The sequence below is a fragment of the Nothoprocta perdicaria genome, unplaced genomic scaffold (genome assembly GCF_003342845.1).
Source record: "Nothoprocta perdicaria isolate Ctin4 unplaced genomic scaffold, notPer1 scaffold_117, whole genome shotgun sequence".
Lineage (NCBI taxonomy): Eukaryota > Metazoa > Chordata > Aves > Tinamiformes > Tinamidae > Nothoprocta > Nothoprocta perdicaria.
In genome coordinates, this window is record NW_020454283.1 from 1,433,909 (window position 1) to 1,453,850 (window position 19,942).

The 19,942-nt window shown below is 46.0% G+C and overlaps 1 protein-coding gene across 1 annotated transcript in view; it reads right to left on the minus strand.

Annotated features, from left to right (window-relative positions):
* Positions 1-19,909, minus strand: part of UBR4 (ubiquitin protein ligase E3 component n-recognin 4) — a 69,523-nt gene extending 49,614 nt beyond the window's left edge. Inside the window, exons 1-33 of the mRNA XM_026053661.1 lie at positions 19,852-19,909; positions 17,254-17,351; positions 16,435-16,538; positions 15,748-15,877; positions 15,531-15,670; positions 14,561-14,663; positions 13,806-13,947; positions 13,484-13,608; positions 12,654-12,778; positions 12,312-12,371; positions 12,003-12,193; positions 11,657-11,756; positions 11,433-11,570; positions 10,850-10,967; positions 10,235-10,422; positions 9,549-9,708; positions 9,339-9,424; positions 8,567-8,736; positions 7,794-8,076; positions 7,010-7,142; positions 6,814-6,893; positions 6,496-6,624; positions 5,842-6,024; positions 5,487-5,609; positions 5,172-5,401; positions 4,504-4,628; positions 3,817-3,914; positions 3,520-3,677; positions 2,589-2,798; positions 1,531-1,632; positions 1,257-1,357; positions 523-721; positions 146-334 (exon numbers count right to left, since the gene is read on the minus strand). Of these exons, the coding sequence (XP_025909446.1) occupies positions 146-334; positions 523-721; positions 1,257-1,357; positions 1,531-1,632; positions 2,589-2,798; positions 3,520-3,677; positions 3,817-3,914; positions 4,504-4,628; positions 5,172-5,401; positions 5,487-5,609; positions 5,842-6,024; positions 6,496-6,624; positions 6,814-6,893; positions 7,010-7,142; positions 7,794-8,076; positions 8,567-8,736; positions 9,339-9,424; positions 9,549-9,708; positions 10,235-10,422; positions 10,850-10,967; positions 11,433-11,570; positions 11,657-11,756; positions 12,003-12,193; positions 12,312-12,371; positions 12,654-12,778; positions 13,484-13,608; positions 13,806-13,947; positions 14,561-14,663; positions 15,531-15,670; positions 15,748-15,877; positions 16,435-16,538; positions 17,254-17,351; positions 19,852-19,892 (4,562 nt within the window). The 5' untranslated portion in view covers positions 19,893-19,909. The remainder of the gene's footprint in view (positions 1-145; positions 335-522; positions 722-1,256; positions 1,358-1,530; positions 1,633-2,588; positions 2,799-3,519; positions 3,678-3,816; positions 3,915-4,503; positions 4,629-5,171; positions 5,402-5,486; positions 5,610-5,841; positions 6,025-6,495; positions 6,625-6,813; positions 6,894-7,009; positions 7,143-7,793; positions 8,077-8,566; positions 8,737-9,338; positions 9,425-9,548; positions 9,709-10,234; positions 10,423-10,849; positions 10,968-11,432; positions 11,571-11,656; positions 11,757-12,002; positions 12,194-12,311; positions 12,372-12,653; positions 12,779-13,483; positions 13,609-13,805; positions 13,948-14,560; positions 14,664-15,530; positions 15,671-15,747; positions 15,878-16,434; positions 16,539-17,253; positions 17,352-19,851) is intronic.
* Positions 19,910-19,942: the final 33 nt, after the last annotated feature.

Genomic DNA, 19,942 nt, shown 5'->3' on the forward strand with positions numbered 1-19,942 from the left:
GTAGTTCTAACTACTAGCAGTCTTTGGGAAGTATAAACTCGATATAAACTGCGAATAGCTTCGAGTATTTAGTTTGTTTTCCATCAGCAACAGGGAAGCATCAATGCAGTAATTACTTAAAGAGTGACAACGAGTTTGCTCTTACCATCTGCCCAGCCAGTCCACAGCAGCCCCGTGAAGCTGGAGATGTCCTGCCCCTTGTCCCGCGCTGGCCAAGGTGGCCATCACAACCATGAGTTCGGGAAAGCCGGCCCCGTCGCCGTTGGCCAGCATTTCCGTTGCCATCGGGATGAGAGTGCTCAGCAGCACGGTGCACACGCCCTCTCCAACTTGGCTGATCAAAAAGAAGAAGAAAGTTGCAGACGCGTCGCCTGCTGAAGTAAAACTAAACCCTACGCTGCGAGAGGGGCTTCAAACAGCCTCACTGTGGTTATTCTACTGGAAGGCAACTCATAATTAATTGGCATAGCTACAGAGCAAAACTAATTAAAGTGCATCAGTGACAAAGACTGTGCTTTGTACCTGTTTTCCCGAACAATGTAAGTCGTCAAGAGCTGCAGCAGTTGCCTGTTCTCTTGAACGACGTCCAGTTGATCCGAGTCTTTGGGTGGTGACATGGTCATCCGAGTCAGCCAGGCCTGCAGACGCACGGGTTCCACACAAGCCAGCTGGGCCAAAGAGCCGCAGAGGCGCAGCAGGCTGGGGTTGGGACTCTTCTCAGCTAAGGAAAAATCACCAGTGAGCGACAGCAACATTGTCATAGGATGTTTTTGAAAACGTTTTTCCCTCTGTTCCTGATCTCAGATACAAAATGCTCCATTTGGACTTGTACCCAGTGCAAAACAGAATAGACTCCACACGTTCACACACAAGAGTATGAAGCTAAGAGCTGACCGGAAATCATCCTAAATGTTGGGCCTTTGCTAGCTTCTCTCAGACCCTTGCCTTTGCTGTGATAAGTCATCAGCTATGAAGAGCCTAACGCATAAGGAATTATTTCCTCACTGGCATCATGAGCACAAAAATTCCATCGCTCTTCTCCCCAGACCTAAACCGCATGGACAAAAACATTCAAGCGCAGCTGAGTAGGAGAGAGAAAGAAAAGAGCAAAACATGACCACAACAGGAAAAAGCGCAAAGCTGTCACTTCCTTTCAGAGCTCCTCTCTCTAGCACCTTCCCATTGCAATCTCTCTAGCACAAGACCAGCACCGGGCACACAGAGGAACGATGCAGACAGCGAGTGCAAGCACTTACTTAGCTGGAAGAGCTTGGTGAAGAATTTCAGCACCCTGTTACAAAACTTGGCTGACAGGTTCTCGTTGGCTGTCGCCATCATGATCTGGACCAATTCTCCACTGTTGGAAGGAGGAAAAAATTTTCACTAGCCTCTGCTGCTTGTCAAGTGCCCTGCCCTTACAGAGCTCTGCATTTTTCTGCACCAAGGCTTTAATCTAAGTGTCAAGGATGAAAGCTAAGAGAAAAGCAGAGAAATAAAGTCCTTGGCCTACAATTTGCTGGATGGCCTTACCTTTCTGAAAAGAATTCCTCCATGGCTTTTCGGGCCTGGCTGCTCTCCAGCTGTTTCTCCAGATGCTGCAAACATTCCTCCAAGATGGTCTCATCCAGGCCACTGAGGATCAAAGATGCATATTAACTAAGAGTATATAAGCAAAATTCCAACAGTTTCAACAATTCTGAGAGTCAAGAAGTGACCAATATTTTGCTAACGCAATTCTAAATAAACCCTCTGGTAGCTGAAAGCGATTCTTCTTCCACAATGGAGGAGCCAAAGAACTAATCAACTACCATGATACAAATACCAACAAAACCACCAAATGGTCAGAAAAAGAGCAGCAGATGATGCTGTAGGAAAGTTACAGTCAGAATCCTCTAATAACCTAGACCTCTCAGACACATTGCATCACAAATTCCTCTAACTGGTGGCTCTTTTTACACTTTAAGTCTCTTTTAGCTCTCCTCTGTTCCTTCCTCTGTTCATCCGTTCTCCACAATGCACCCACAAACAAAATCCAATTCCATTTACATTGTCTACCACAAGGCACGGTAGATCTCCCTCTGAAAACCTTCTATGCAGAGGGGATCAGTGTTAACAAGACGCAGTATCATCAGGCCTAACAGTTTTAGGGTCTGGATCAGTGGAATCAACGCCTGCGCATTAAGCTTATTCTCTCTATACATACAGCAAGTCAGGGGAGGGAAGCAAATGTCTAGCTTGCCATTATACAGCAAGGATTAGGCCTCCAGGTAAGGGCAAAAGAGAGAAAAAGGCAAGTGAGGCTGACATCTCCAGCTCTGATTTTGCACTTTATTTCCATAATTTTCTATTTGCTTAAATCAAAAGTACCCTGATCTATCGCGGGAGTCAGAGTTACAGCAAATGCCTAAAACCCACGTTGCCTAAATCAAGGCTCAGCTCAGCAAGCACAGTAGTCTTCAACAGATGAAGATAAGCTGGTTTTGACAGCTTGCTCATGCTGTTCTGCTGCTTTAGAAACTATACTGTTATTTTAAAATATTGTAGAAATTCTCTGCAAGCAGCTTTGTTGAAAGAGGACTACTTACTACCTGTTGGGATCCGAGTGACTGGCCAGGATGTTATAGCAGCCTGTGATCAGTTTTTCATAAACACGTGCGAGGAATTCATCGGATTCCGCAGGGCCCAAGATCCTTTCTAGGGAGTTGCTGCTTATCTCCGCCACGCTCTCTGTGCTGCTCTCCAGAAGAAGGGGCAGCAGAGAATGAATCACCTGTGGTGGGTTCAAATCATCCGACCACCTTGAAAACACACCAAAGAACAACCAACGATAAACATCTACAGCACACAGCAAAGAAGTTTTACTACCAAATGAATCAAAAATCACACCAGTAGGACAAGTCTGGACAGAAGCCTAAATTAAAAGCCCTTTTCAAAAAGCAGTGATAAATATATTGTCAACGATTTTTCCCTGAGTAAAACAGTTCTCATTCCCAAGATCTTGCTTTTTTTTTTTTTGTACATATACAGTTTCACCATTTTCCTAAGCAAACTATCCTAGTCTTATGGCTTTCAGGTATGTCTGTGTTGTCAGTATCCACTTATTTAAAAATATCTTAAAATAAGCCACTGGGAAAATAAATACATAAATAAAAATCTTTCATGCTTTCATTTCACTTCTTCCCTATGCTTCGAAAATATCACACAGCTGAGCAGTAATAAAATACAAATTAATTAGTTAGATTGGCATTGTTGCAGTTGATATTCCACGTTTTTTGCATCCGGCTTCAACAGGAGGTACTACAGGTTTCTCTCAGGATGGTGGTATCTGATAGAGACTGCATGGCCATTTTTCATTTATTTTTGAAATTAGAACTTCACACTGAAAATATCTCAATTAAAGGCTTCATTCAAAACACACATCCCGGTTCAGGCAGTGCTCTATCAAGAGGGTCAGAGGAAAAGAGGAATTCACCAGAGAAGACCGTTAACAAGGAAGAACACCCAAAAGCAGCCTCTTACACGATGAGGTCCCCGGTGAGCCTGACGAGGGAGAGGAGGGTGTGTTTCAGGGAGGCAGCGAGAGGCAGGCTCTGGCTGCACAGCGTGCCGAGGTGCGCCGCCTGCACCGCGCCGATGTAGCTCTCTGCGGGGATCGTGTCGTTGGCAAAGGCGTTGCGCTACGAACAGACATGGAAAAGCAGGAAAAACAAGCAAACACAAGTCGTTATCTTTAAACCGAAGAGCGCATTAGCCCCGCACCCACGGGCACTTGGGGAGTTAGGATTATAGTGGATTTCTCCACAGGATGGCACTCACCCACGAGCCAATGTTGGGAAACTCGTTTGTGTGAATGTTGGTCCACGACTCGCATAAAGTCTGTACGGCTGACGGCAAATTCTGAACGAGCGTTGGGCCTGCAGTCAACACATTGTCATTGAGAGGGTTCAGGGATACTGGGAAAAACTGGACTGCTGCTAAGACACTGTTTAAAACTAGATCCCGACTTGAACTAGTCATAAATATCTTGATCAGAAAGAAGTAGTTAAGTCTGAACTCTACTTCTGCTGAAGGCCCGTTTCATGCTTTTCTACAAGTCAAGATTACCACTAAAGTTTGTGTGAGCTTTGCAGCTTCTTTGGCCTTAAGAGGGCAAGAGTAAGCAAGAAAAAAGTATTAATTCACAACAGTCTCGGGGATGTGAGCATTTCAGAACTCTCCATACTACGCCGCGCTTCGCTGCTGGAGCGCTGACATGGCTCTAAAAAGCTTTTAGAAGACAGATAATCCCACAAGATAGTTATTCTTTCAAAGTCTCCTCTTTTTCAGCTGCTACCACGCTAAAAGGAAAAGATACCCAGTCGGCTGCTAACAGGGTGACACACTGATTTGAAGCAAGGGGTTGAGAAAGGGAAGGCATCAGGCAGTGAAGGGTTTTGAAGTCAACGTTGGCGAGACTGCAGAAAGCTCCAGCCACGCACAAAAGGACATCTGCACTGCTCTCACCTAGGGTATTTGCCTTGCAGCGGCTGGAGCCGATTGCCAGCACGGCAGCGTAGCCTCGCAGCTTCTCTTCAGAGGGTTTGTGCTCAGGGGAGCCCTCTTCAGAGAGGCTCCGCAGCAAGTAAGACCTGCATTCAGGATGAAAAGCATTCAGCATGAAAGACTTCAGCATTTCAAACCCGGCGGGATGACGCGGGGACAAATCGGAGAGTAAACTTCAGAGGTTCTGCCCCATGCCTCATGGGAGAGCACTAAGGGCTTTTATCTCCTCTAAGCAACTTGCCAGGAATGGCTGTCCAAAAAAAAAAAAAAGATTTACTTTTGTGTTTTTCTGCATTAGAGCCAAAGAGAGTTTAGAAGACCTCACACTCTCTCACAAGTTTGCAGAAAAACAGCTTTTCTCCTCATTTTGCCAATGATTTTTGCCACGGAGTGATAATTCTTACAGCAAAAGTCCTCAAAATCAGACAAGTAGATTGCTGAGAAATATCAACTACACATATGTGCTTGAGAAGCTGCTCTTTTTTTTTTTTAATATTCCATATTCTAGAGGACATGAGTTACAACAAACACACTGGACTGTAAATAAGGCAACCACCTCTAAGAAACTGAAACAAAACGTGAAACACTATGCACAGAAGGAAGCCCACCAGAGGTGCTAAGGGCAATACCTGGTAAATGTAGCATAAGTGTCAATAAGCTGCAATGTAGCAGGCAAGAGGTTCTTGGTTATTTCTGAAGACTTATGCGGATCGGTTTCTGCAGCTAGCTTGGAAAAGTGCTCATCTAGAGACACCTGGATCTTGGAAATGGCAGCATCGAGGGTGTAAATGGACTGTAAACTGGGCACTTCATGCAGCTGAAGAATAGTAGTGCAGTCCACGCCACAGAAAGAAGATATCTTAAAATATAAAGTGATGGAACTGTAAGTGCCAATCATAGCACAAAAAAAGGAGCTCCATACAGCAGCACTCACACCAGCCTACCTGCCGAGCAAAATACTCCTCCGCTATTTCCACATCATACTTCACTGAGCTGCACTTGCCCGAGGCCAGTTCAGTGAGAGATGCAGCATGTTCTGCCTTCATGCCCTGCTTGGTAAGGTGATCCTAGAGATGGGGAAAAAGATTCAAACCACTCATCAATTTAGAAGAGCTCTACAATTAAAGAACTACGCAATCAACCACTCTAGCAACCACCAAGCTGCAATGTTTTAGAAAATGCAGCCCCAAGAGGCCATTTCTTGTCAGCAAACCCTCACAGTTCCCATACGCAGTCCGTGTAAATACCAGATTTGCAATCCCAACATTGCAAAACACCCCTGTAAAGACAAGGCTGTACCTTGATCCACGCCACGTAAGAGGCGATGCGCAGGCGGGAGGACCAGCGCAGTGTGTGCAGAATGTCACATTCACTCATCTCTGGCGTGTTCGTGGCCAACTGATTCATGTAGCTTTTGGATGGAGGCAAAATCCCCAGGATCCGCCACAGGATCAAGAAGTAGTACTGAAGGGCACAGGCCTCCTGGAAGGAAGCACAGCTGGACAGATTAGTAGAGAAAAACAGCTACTGCAGTTGTTACAGCCACTGTAATACTGTCCATCAAGGATCCTCAGACTTCCATGGACGTGCCAAATCAGATGACAAATGCTGGACTGAGTTTCTGACACATTCTGCACCAAATTTAATTTTCAAAAGGGCAGATTCAGCAGAACTATCCCACCTGACTAAAGACAATTGAGGAAAAATAAAATTACACAAAAATATTTTGCGTCAGCCTCATATTTCAAACTTCCTGAAATTCTCAGGGACATACAGCAAGTCCAAATCATGTTGTGAATTTAAAAACTCACAGAGAACTTACTACTGCCAGAGCATTACCATTAGCCATAAGATTTTAATTTCTTCATTCCTCCAACCACCGTCTAGCTTAGTTTTTATACAAAAAGACCTTTTTTCTCCACGCAGACATGCCAGCAGCACACGGAGCCTCACCAGCGCAGTGACACTTTTGTTCTCTTTCCTCCTGAGCGTATCGAACTGCGACCCGGCTGCCAGGAGGGAGGTCAGCGCTGCGTAAAGCTCATCGTACTTCACAGTGCGGGCAAAAAGGACCTCGCAAACCTGCAAGAGAGGCCAAGTCAGGACCATCAACAGGCAAACTGCAGTGGGGAGCATTTGAGACAGTCCCTCCTGCTTCACTGTCCAGGGAGAGGGCCGATGCAGCTCATCTTTATTTCACTACAACCCAGGCAGCCTTGATTTCTCTCAAATAAGCTACCAAGGCAGGAAGGAAGGACGGAATTCCAGTACCGAGCTATCCAGACGGTTCAGATCGTCTTCAGAAGCTTCTAGAGACAGGATGCAGTAGAACCTGGGCTGTGGAACTGCATCTGGAAGAGAAGAAAATCACGTTCAAAGTGACGGATTTTATCTTCTCTCCTCCATTTCCCCAAATTCTTTTGGATTTTAAGACTTATACAGGTCTCTAACTTCCCTCCCCGCTGACCTGCTGAGCAGTGTTTGGTCCAGTTTTCTTCCACTTCTTTAAATCCATGATAGAGTGGGACAGGGCTGCGTCTGCTGCTCTCCTGGGATCCACTCACCCAGCCAATGGGCGGCGTCAGCAAATTATATTGCACCTAAGTGAGAAACAGCAAAAAAAAAACAAACCAAATGAGGGGGAAAAAAAAAGGCAAAACAAAACAACAAAACCAGGGCATCCTCATTACTAATGGCAGGGAACAGAACCCTGTAAGTTCCAAACCACGCCACCATTAAAATGCAAAAACTTTCCAAGGTTCGGAGGGAAGCCCTGGACCAAACCTGGCTGCTTTTATTTTGGGATAAGCAGCTTAAATCAACGGCTGTGATTCCAACACCTGAAAAAGCCAAACAGTAGCAATTCACTGATGAGAACGGTGCCTAAAAAATCCACCAGGGAAAAGCTAAAGCTAGACGACTGTGCAGAAGGTATTCATGAAATAGTGCCTGAACATCCCAAATACTCGTGCTTTGGAAGATAAAGTGGACTTTCAATTTGCCCGTTGTCCCTTCTTTGTGTTCATTAGGACAGCAGTTATATCACGAATTTATGCTAGATCTGGATCTGCTGCCAGGGAATTAGCAGCTCCAATTATTCACTCTTTACTATTGCAAAGGTAGTTAACAAAATCAAAACTGAGTTACTTTCAAAGGCCCTGAAGAGACCACATCACACCAAATGATTACCTGATCCAGATAAAATAAATACCCAATAAATAAATACCCAAAACGTGACCACAAAATCTTACCTGTTCAAACAGATACATAGGGGCCTTGGAATACTGATGGAGCAGGTAGTCAAACACCAGGAGCAGACGAGCCACAATAAGTGGCACGTAACAGAGCTGCGTATCCATGTTCACTGTGAGCTCCATGATTGTCTGGATACAGAGCGTCAGGATGGACCTGCGCCCCCGCTCCGAGAAATTGTGAAAAATCAGCAGCAGCAGCTGGAGATGTTCAACATTCAGGTCTTCTGTGTCACCGGGAAGAGTCCCCTGCAGGGCATTCTGCTTCAGCGTGCCCACAAACCTGGTGATAAGGAAGGAATTACACACATTTCTCCTTGTTTAGGCCCCTTCTTAAAGCTGCTTCAACTACGCATTCAAGAAACATGATTATTTTCTGCTTATACTTCCAACTAACACAGGCAATGTCACAAATAATTCCCCACTGTAAGTCAGCAAAACCGTTCTTGAGGCTCTCAAGAGCAGGAAAAGGCTTGGGATCATCACCAGAAACATGCTGAAATAAGACATTCACTTTTCCTTTTTAAAACCAGCACTGCTGTGGTTTTTCCAGCTTCCATCCACCTAAATCCTAATTCCAGTGACCGATTTCACTTCCTGCACAGCAGGAAAATAATTCCAGCAGTAATTCCAGAATAATGCTGAGCTCCTCTGAGCGTTGCTCAGAGAAGACACATCCAATATGTTAAGCTGGTCCGGGAGAATTGTCATTTAATAGAACATTAGAGAGAGGAGAGAGGCCTGACTTTCAGCTTGACATAAAAATCTCTCACCTTTCCCAAACTTTAAGGCACTCTGGGACATCGGGATCTCCCTGTGCACTGGCTTTATGCTGCCAAATAAGGAGAAGTCGAGATAGCACCGATAAACTCTGAGGATGGATGTAAAGAGGCCACGGTCCTTCGGAGAAAGGAGCGACTCCCAGCTGCTGAAGCAGGGTGTTCTGCAAGGAAACAAGAGCCTTGTTGCAGAGAGGCAAGTCCTACCTGCTGCCCAAGGGCACAGCATCCTCTGAATGTATAGAGGATGCTTTTGTTTGTTGCCATCCAAAGATGGCAACAAACAGGAGAGATCTCCGTAGGACTCTCAGTGATTATAAGGGTTAATATATCAGTATTTCTCCTCTCTCTTAGGATTTGGAAGGAGACCTCTTTTTCTGATCATGGTAATGACTGTTTCTTTTCAGATGCACCAGAAATGTAAGACTGAATCTTACAGAAATGTAAGATTCCAACTGCTTAAAAAAAGTATTTTAAATGCACTAGAAGTGAGCCAACAAAAAGGTGAAGGGATTGAATTCACTGATTGGTAAGCAGATTTACAACTCCTGCTTCATGTGTTAAGCCAGGTCAGCATGTGACCTAGCAAAGAAACCTAGAGGCTACAAAGTTAGCATATGAAAGCAAAGAGATTAATTTGATTCTCTCCTGAAAAACTCCAAGGCCTTTCGGTATCAGTTGCGATAGCCAAGCAGGACTGCAGAAATACGGACACATTAATATACACCAGTTCTTTGTTGTATTTATACATCCATTACAGACTAACCTGCAAGGCAGGGGACTGAAGATCTGAGGTCACCAAAGAATGGTTGAAGTGATAGAGGGCAGCAGCAAACTCCTCATCTGACGTGCCTAAGACACAGAGATCAAGCTATTTACTACTGCTGTGATGAAAATTTTCACGTAGACCAAAGAAAATAAATGTCTCTACATCCTCATCTACATGTTCACTAGCAAACACGTTCTGTTCACGCACCCTTCAGCCCATCTTTATCCACCTCCTTGATGATGCTTGCCAGTGTAGCCATGTGCTGCTCCGAGAGAGACACACTCAGGTAGTTGCGAATGAAGTTATTCCTGGAGTTCAGCATAGAAGAAGTAATAAAGTTCAAAATGTTTGAAGCTAGGCTCAGAAACTGAAAAGAGAGAGAGAAATGCACTATAGAAGCAACAAAACCAGATGGTGTGTAAGCAAGCGTTTAAACAAAACCAAAACTGTCCCAAAAGCAGCAAAATAAACCAAGGCCCCTCACTACACCCCGGCAGGGGACCACAGATTAGTTTTACTCATTACAATCCAGCTCCCTGCACTCTGTGTTCTTTATCAGAGCTGTTTTTACAATTCCCTATAAAGTCTGCAAGCCCCTTATCTTCTAAATTGCAGCATTAGTTTTCAGCTTTACCCAATGGAGTTGTTAAAAGCAAGTATCTTATTTACAGTTCCCTCTATAACCCAAATGGATACTGTCTTGCCTTGGCTATAACAAACACTAGGATATTTCTCCTGAGAGAAAAGCAAGAATCCAGTCACCAGTTCTCCATCCCAGTGTGCTTAAAACACCTCACATTTATCCCGTTATCTGTCAGCACAGCTAGTCACTGACAAATACACGGTGCTACAAAATACTCGTTATTTCGTCAGCTGTGAAGTTCCTCCCGTACCAATTCCGGGTCCTTGCGGCTGGCCAGGATGTTCCCATTCTCCCCAGCAGTCTGTTTGTTGGGACTCTTCACTCGCGGGGAGCTCTCCAGGGGTGGTGGCGGAGGTGGCGGTGGGGGAGCCACCTTCTCTTTGCTTGGTGAGATCGTCTCCTCAAACCACTGCCCGAGGATGGGTTCGCTGTCATCATCTAACACAGGAGGCAGGGAAAAGAAAAACAACGTTATTGTAAGCGACGGCCTTCTACAAACTACTCGGCTTAGCAGTAGCCTGGCAAAGAGCTTCAGTGAACAGACTTAAGGCTGCTTAAATCTTCATTTTTTCCTTCTAGTCACAAGGCTGAGCACTTTTACAGCAAATCCAGCAGGAATTTACAAGTGGAAATTCTTTCCAATCTCCTCCTGAGCATTACTGCCAAACCCCAGAGACTCTGGCTCCAGTTTACATAAAAGAAGATGCTCAGCATTACTGCTGCCAAATGGATCTGACAAACTGCTTCACATTTTCTGCACTCTATTTCACTCCAGTGCATGGAAGCAAAAGCCCAATAGCCAGGTTTCCACTAGGGCTGAAAGCATAAAATCCTGAGCTGAGTTGCTCGCTGTAAACTCTATTACCTTGGCTGCTGTCCTCCTCAGTGCTGCTAAAATCATCCTCGTAGTACGTATTGGAATCAGTGGAGGCACTTGCATCACTGCTCATGGAGCCTTTCCTCTGACGCTGCAGGACACAAGCCTTGAAAGAACAACAGAACAAGGGAAATTTTAGGGATATCGAAGATGTGGTTTTGAAAATATGACTATTTTCCTAATGCAGTTTTGATTTTATTCTAGTGAAATTCTGCTCGATTATTAACATTTCATCAAGGCTCCTCCCTCTTAACATGTATCACAAATATACAGGATAGTTGAGAACAAGCTTTGGAAGCGACACTTCAATTCACAGCTTTGACATGAAAGCACCTGTTGAATGCAGCGTTTTCATCCTCTCCCTAAATTCACAAATACTGCTGAGTTTACAAAAAAAACTTTTAGAAGACGTTATTCAAATCTACAGTCTTCTAGAAGAGCGAGGCTCCAGCTGACAGCTTGATTCCATGCAATATATTCGTAGTTTGCAATGACAGAGTTTTTCCTGCACCTGACACTTCATCAGAGCGGTTCAGCTCCCGAATTTCTGCAGCAGAAAGACAGTTCCTACCTTTCTGTAGGAAGTAGAGAGCAAGGTCAGCAACAAATTAGTGAGTGGTACGGAATCTATGAGCCGCTGGATTCGCTGGATTGATGTGCTCTGTGCCATGATATCTAGCACTGCTGGTGGACCATCACTCTCCCAGCCCTGGATGACAGCATCGAAAGAGAATGTAAAGTATATATCAGCATAGAAAGAGATATTTCACAAGGACATATATGCTACCTACACACCTTGTGCAATGCCTCCACTTGCAGATCCTGAAAGAGTGATGATAGCAGTTTGATGGCATGGTTTGCTAGCACCACTGACAGAACACCAAACCCTTGATGTCTACAGAAAAATAAAAGAAAAAAAATGTAATCTCAAAGAACACTAAGTTGAGCAAGCAGATTAAGGAATTGCTTTGATAAACTGAAAAAGAAAAGAATAGGGCAATAAAGAATCAAGATGTGAATTACAAATGCATAGAAAAAAAATAGCAAGACTCTGAAACAGTCTTGAAGAAGACTCATAAGGAGTCTCCTGTGCCTCCTTACAAACACGGGAAATGATTTCCTCACAGAGATACCAACATACCCTTTCCCAGGTCCTAGTTTGGGAGAGCCAACTCCCTCTTTAGTGCGAGCAATAATGTCTCTGACACGTAAAGCTGCCAACGGATCTTTCTCCTTTCCCTTATCAGCCAAGGCCGTGGGGCTGAGGTTCAAGATGAGGAAGAGGCTGTTTAGCAAACACCAAGCCCCAAGCAGCTGGAAGTTCTGATAATGCTATCATCCCATGGGGGGAAAAAGGAGAGAGGAGAAGAAAAAAAAATGTATAAATTCAGCAGCCAAAATACATCAGCACAGAAACTGTGAAAAGGCTTTCTGAAGAAAGCAATCTTACCTCACCGCCTGCGCGGCGTGAATTGCTGATGGCTTGTCCAATCATTTCATAGATTTCAAGCTGCAAATAAATCAAAAACATCTGTTTTAAGAGCTTAAGAACTTGAAACTTAAAAATGTTTAAGAACTCTGCTGGGCAGTAACTATTCTACACACTTTTACAACTCCGGTGTCTCAAAGAAGAATTTATTTTGCCCTCTATAGTTAACAACACTGTCGATATATCAGCAAGCCTATGGCCTGGCATTGACAGAGATGTACAGTAATCCAAATAAACACAAATTCTAGGTATTTCACTTGTCAAGAATGAAAAACAACAAACACATTCTTCTCATCTACTTACACATTTCTGTACAATAGTGGCAGCATCGTTTTCATAATCTTCCTCTTTGGAACTTGTAGACCCAGTTCGTACCTGTTGAGTGCTACCCACGTGCAGGATGGCCATGCAGGTTGCCACACTCACACCTGAGGGTAGATAAGCAAAGGTAACATTTTAATTAAGAAATGAACTCGCGACCAAGCGTTCCTATTCAGTACAATAGAACCAGCAGTAATAAACAGACACATGAACAAAAGGGAGTTGAGAATACTCCGTATTACAACTGACAGATTAGAAAAATCTTTCTGAAGCACACCCAGAAGAATAAAGTTTTGTCCAATAAATAAAACACAACATAACAATTAAACAAGCAAATGCTTCACTATGTAAATCAACACCGGTTTTAAGGTCATATTCATACTCAATTGCTGCACCTCTTTAAAGCTTTACCTGTACCATGTAGACACTTTGGGTTCTGGAGTACTTAAAGCACTCACAGAATTATTATGGTTTCCCACCTCTGGGAAACTGATATGGGGGTAGATATGGGGGTAGAACTAATGAAGTTAATGTTATAAACATCACAAAAATATATCATGCTCTGGACATTACAGGCTAAGGTGGTGATGAGTCACTGAACTGTTCTCTCAAATGTTGACAAGAATCTTTATAGAATATATTATCAGTGACACTAGAATAATTTTAAAATTGCCTCACGCTATACAGTCAGCTTTCAAGTCCATGGAAAATAAAGGTTATGTGTGGGTTGACCCTTAAATATACATGTAACAAGGTGGAGAACAAGCAAGAGCTCCTTAAAGCTCTGAAGATGAGAAAGAAAATCCACTCACCTGCATAGAGACAGCTGAGAGCAAGAACAGTCACATCTTGGAGACGTGTGGGGGTCAGGGGCTCCAGTACAGGCAGAGACAGGGTATCCAGTGCCATGGTCACATCTATGACCAGCGAATGAAACCTGGCGTGACAACCCATGGCAAAGCTCAGAAAAGCAACGTGACAAGCCAGGGTAAAGCTCAGAAAAGCCCTGTCTGCTCAGAAAAGGGCTTTCTGCACCCGCGAGCGCACAGGAGCTGTGCAGCGACCGGCACCGTTGTCCGTTCACGCTCTCCTGTGCCGAGCGCAGCCCGGGGCAGGACGGCCGCAAACCCTTACCCGTTGCGCACGGCAGTGGCATCCGCCACCGTGGCCGGCATAATGAAGAAGGAGTTGGCCGACACGGCGTCCTGAAAGCGGTTTATGTAGCGCAGGAAGTACGGCAGGTTCAGGCACACCCTCAGCAGCTTCTCAGAGCCACCTACCAACACCAACAGCAGGCTGTTACTTTCACTGCGCCACAGGAGAGCTTTTAAGCTGAACAGAGGAGCCCTGCAGGTCAACTTCAGTGAGCACAGGCTTCCTCCCATTGTTTCAAACCTACCATTTGTTTCATCTAACCTTCACTAATAATTGATTTAATTATACTTTGTGGTGAGAAAATACCATCATAGATGAGGCAACAGGATAAAGACCTAAACCTAGTTTACAATGAATGAACAGAGCGTGACATTTTCAGCCACTGCCTGTAACGGTGTCAGGAGGCTCTGTGTGCAGGCTACGTGGCACGTCAGGTCCAACTGCAGCAGCAAGCTCCCCCTTCCTCACCAATCCATCCCCTCATGCTACTTAATACTGTCCACATTTCCCCTCTCAGAACACAGTTACTGTGTATAAATACACTGTGCTCGTTTCTTCTGCAATGAAGATGAGACTATGTCAAAGTGACACCTCCCTGGCAATGACAGCATCCAATACAATGACCAGAGAGCAGCTTTTGGTCAGAAATTTTCCTCCTACTCAAAGCCACGGGGTGTAACACAGGACAGATGTTTCCTCTGGCACTTTTTTGCCTGAACCTATCTGATTCTCACCAAGTTCCTGCAGGCTGGCCACGTTCTGCGCGATGAATATGCTTTTCGTCTTTGCAGCAGAGGTTTGATCAGTGGAAGCTTGGTCTTCATTTTCTCCTTCCACCTGAAGACAAGCACACACTAAATACACCATGGAAGCATTTAAAGTATACGGGATTGCACTGAGTCTCTATGCAGGAGGAGGGATTGGCAGCAATGCAACTCAAAGGTACAACTACCACTGAAAACCTTAGCTTCCATCAGTCATTACAGATTCACAGAACAGATTCACAGAATATTTAAGGTTGGAAGGGACCTCTACAGATCATCTAGTCCAACCTTCCTGCTCATGCAGGCACACCTAGAGCATGTGGCACAGGGTGGCATCTAGGCGGGTTTTGAAGACCTCCAGAGTAGGAGACTCCACAACCTCCCTGGGCAGCCTGTTCCACTGCTCTGTCACCCTAACAGTAAAGAAGTTGCTCCTCACCTGGAGACGGAACTTCTTGTGTTTCAGCTTGTGGCCATTACCCCCCGTCCTATCGCTGCCACCAGTGAGAACAGCTTGTCCCCTTCCTCCCTGCATTCTCCCTTCCTGAACTTATACATATTAATCATATGCCCTCTGAGCCGTCTCTTCTCCAGAGAAAACAGGCCCAGCTCACTCAGCCTCTCTTCATACGAGAGATGTTCCATTCCCTTAATCATCCTGGTTGCCCTTCTCTGGACCCTCTCCAGAAGCTCCACGTCCCTCCTATATTAACACGACCAAACCATTACAATGTTGTGATTGTATTGTATTTACTGCCACTGGGCATACTGCATTTTCTGCTACTTCATTCCTCAACAGGCAAGTGAGATTTAAGCAGTAAAGACAGGTTTTACTCATACACACGTACTAAAAAACCACCACCTGCTGCCCACCGTCCTTCTCTGTGTAAAGATTAACACTAAAAAACAGAGCCCTTCTGTCCTAGGGCTGTTTGTTCACCTGTGTCTCTGGTGTGGTTGATGATGAGGAGGAGATTCGGGGATTAAACACCGATGTCAACTGATTCAGGAAGTTCATCTGCACTTCCTTCTGTCGCAGTTCTGGGCTCACCGGCGAGGCCAGCTCCTTCTGGTCCTCTACTGTACAGGAAGCAGCAAAACATCAGTTCATCGCTGTATTTCCTAGGTCTAGCCCAACCGCAGGGTGAAACACCTACCATCAGAGAGCGTTTTGACCGTCTGAGGCAGCTTGGCCGATTTCATCATTGCTGTGAAGGTGATGATCTCGGTTCGATCCAGGCGGCTGCAGCCTGTGCACAGCCCCTTTATCAACAGAATCAGGTGTTTCTGCAAAGAGACATACGTCAAGTAAAACTGACCATGAGGCTTAGGGATTGGAGCTGACTCAGCTAACGCTGCCCTGTGGAACATTGCCTGAAAAAGCTCTTTCTTACTCGGGCTTAAAGCAGGCCCTGTCGGAAGCTACAGTGTCTGAACTGATTTAATTAACAATGTAACATGCTTTGCCCTTCCAGCCTTTTTAGATCAAAGCTTTTCAGGGAGGACTAAAATACAGCCGGAGAAGAATCAGTCCTGAAAGACTGGCAATCAGCTCTGACCATCACTGCTACATAAAAACTAAGCAGACCTCAGGAAATGGCATCAGAAACTCCTGAATTAGCTGTGGTTACTGAAGAAGTTTACGCAAAGCTCCAGGCTACACTCATTTCAGTGCTCACAAGCTCAAATTCCGAGGAGGGAGCGAGCAGGGAAGAGGCAGCCTCTATCACAGTGCCAGATCTCCAGTTTTCAGAACTTCTCTAGTTCTGCTTTATCCAGCAGAGGCGAATACGCAGCAAAAAGAGGCCTGTTGCTCACAGGGACAAAGCAAAACGTGTGCCCACCTGTGACACGGCACACGCCTCGTCTGGGTTCTCCAGGCGCAGCAGCGAGAACTCGATCAGAACTTTACAAGCAGCTGCCACCGACTGCAGCTGGTTTCTTGGTACTGCAAAGAAAGCAGATGTTTGCACCAGTCAGCTGGAGTTTTTGAACAGTAAATAAGGAATTCTCCACGCTTTCAGTGTAACTGAACGCTATAGCACACACATGCCCACATAACCTATCATGTCTAAGACCCAGGCACAATATAAATTCGGTCCCATCAGTCAGTCTCATAATGCAACAAAAGAAACATCTGTAACATAAGGATAAAACCTCCTGCATAGAGGCAGAGACTAGAGAAACAGATGCAATGGCTTCCCTAGCAACATTTATTGCTTAATACCAAAGCACAGAAGAACATGAAACAGATCGGGTCTTTCACAGAAATTATCAAGTTCATCTGGATAAAATAACCTAAAATGGTTTTAATCAAAAGATTATGATCATAAAGTCTAATGTGGTAAAATAACTTTAATGTGGTACGCTAATGAATTCTGAAGTATTGAAAATGCATTCAAATGCTTCATTTGACCAAAACAGGTGAAGTCAGGCCAACAAACGAAAGAGCAACTATTTGAGGCCCAACACTGATGTCCACGAACGTCCCTTTCCATCTGAATTCCCATTCTGTCAGAACAAAAGCCAACAACACCAACCTGATGCAGTCGCACTGATTTACAACGAAGAAACAGAACTGGATATGAGGTAACAATTCCAGGGTACTCAGACCCCGGTCACAAGACGGGGCCAAAAGAACCCAAAACGCGGTGCGCACTTACTCAGGCCGCACACAGTGGTGATGTAGTGCGTAGAAAGGGCAACGAAGGAAGAGTAAAAGGGCTCGTACTGCTTGTCGTGGTGCAGGATCTCAGACTCGCTGTGGGGAGAGAACAGAAGACATGTGCGTTAGACTGGAAGGGCTGCCCACAGCGTGGTGTGTCCAGCAACGAGCAAAGATTGTTAAAACCACCCTTTCCCAATGTGCAAGTGGGGAAGGAAACACTATTGGAGGCCAGGAGCCTCTGCCCTACATCCATCCCGCACATCTTCAGGGCCAGCAGCAGGTAGATCTGGGCTCCACATGGTAAGTTTAAGGAAGTAATTTTGGTGTTTGCAAGGATTTGTTATTTGCACTGTTGAGTATTTGTTATTTACACTGTCGACACGTCAGTGCTCTTAACCAAAGCTCTGCCAGGAGTCAGGAACCTTTGCGCTATTCTAACTTCATCTGTGAGGTCTGCACAGCTTTTCTAGGCAGCGTTTTCCAGTGCTGGGATTACAGGCATTTGTTCCCCACCATGGCACATTGTCAACTAAAGTTTATGCAATTCTGCAAAATCAGAGGATCAAACTCGGCAGTAACTGGGCGATAATAACAAACACACGATGTGCCAACAAGCAGGCGGCCAGGCATAAACCACAGCAGAGAAAAATACCCACGAGGCAGGTTACAGGGAACGATACACGGACCTTCCACCTCTCAAACCTGCATCATTTCGCTGTTCCCCCCACAGAAACTAACACCAAGCATGGAGTGAGTCAGAATTTAAGTAAATCAAAAGCAAAAATTGCAAGGTAAAATAATTCACCGACACAGGCTTTTCAGGGAGGCTTCCACACTACTCACACATATAAAAGATGCACTAAAGGCAGCAGCGAGACTTCACAGCACAGAAACCAGAAGGGAAGCAGAAACAGAGCCCTGACTGCAGGGAATTTTACTGTGACCACTCTAAGCAAGGAGGACATCTGTCCGCTAAGTGACTAACTTCCTTTCTCTTTTTCAGATGACAGCAACTTTTACTCAGTGACACAAACGGGCAAGCTCACTGCACTGCTCAGCTTCACGAACACTTGACTTTTCTCCTCAACGCAGCCCTCTGCACCCTCAAGACGAGCTCCTTTCTTCCCTTGTGAAGGGAGGGCAACGAGGACTTCCCAAGGAACCTGGAATGCTGGCGGGGCCGGGGAGAAGCAGGCACTGTTCCCAGCCCACCCAACACGGCCTATTTACACCAGATCACCCTCCCTTGCTCTATCCTAAATCCTCTCTTCTTTCTTAAGGGAGAATGTCACTGAAATGGAACAAACCACTGAACACAGGGACTTCTTTTCTCCCACAAAACAAATACAGAGAAAATACAGCGTGGAAGAATTTGGCAGCTCTTCTGTTCTCCATTCCACTGCATAGGTCAAGCTGTGCAATGTGTGAAATCCATGGGGTATAAAAATAAAAAGGTGCCAAAGCTTCCACGTCAGCTTGAAAACAAGAGGCTTAAATTCCATACACACAATTCAGGAGTATCTTACAGTAGTAAAACCGTTAAAAGCTGAAGGTTGTGTCAACTAATCACCATCATCAAGCCTTGGCAGGTAAACAATAGCATGCTGGAATAATACTTTTAATATAATGAAATTTAGTAATGATTTAGGCTTTGTGTGGTGAGAGTTGCTTCAACGCCTGCTTCATGTAACAAATCCTTACTCTAACTCAGAAGCCTCCACACCTGTATTGAATATAACACATCAGCAACAGCTACCACTGCCCTTCTCAGCTCTGCTTCCAAATCTTAAATGGGCCCAAACCAGAGCCTTTATGTAGAGCAGCAGACACAGAAGCCGCCCGTGCAGGGGCTCTCTTGCTGTTGAAAACCCTCCCTTGAAAAATCAGTCCTATCTGACCACCTGAGAGCTCGCAAAGCGCCCGCGTCCCCAGCCAACCGTCTCTCCAAGCCAGTTTGTGCTAAAGAAGAGGCCGAAGCCTCCCAGTTCCTGAAGGTGCCTGCGGGGAGGGACGCCGCTGATGAAGGTGAAGCAGCCCCTCGCGAGGAAAACACACAAATCACAAACAAGACGGTCATTTCCAGCGGGGCCACGTTCCCGGCTTTGTCGCCTCCACAACACACCGGCTTTCGGGGGGTTACTCTGCGGGTGACACCAACCAACACGGACACCCCCAACAACCCTCTGCTGAGGAGGAGCTGAGCGGACACGGCCTTTCCCACCAGGACCCACGGGGGGACAAGTCACTTGCGCAGGGCGCAGAGGCCCCGACTCGGAGCCCGGGGCCGCTGTTTCTGCGCTGTGCAGCGCGGGGGCCCCCGGCCGCCTCCACGAGCCCGGCCTTTCCACCCGTTTCGGCCCGGGGCAGGAGGCCCGGCCCAAAGCACCCGCGTCCGGCCCGTCCCGAGCGCGGCCTTTGCTCCCCAACGTGCGGCAGGGCCCAGGGCCTCGGGGCGCGGGCGTTGACCGGGCCGCGCTCCCTCACGGATCAGGCCACAAACACCCGGTAAAAACCGGCCTAGGCAGCCCCGGGCACCGCGAGAGAGGCTCCCCCCGCCGCGGGGGAGGGGGGGAAGGGGGCGCGCGCCCCGCACCTCTCGATAACCGAGGCGAGCAGCTGCGGCAGCTCCTTCATCTCGAAGGCCGAGTAGGAGGCGGAGAGCAGCGGCCGCACGGCCACCTCCC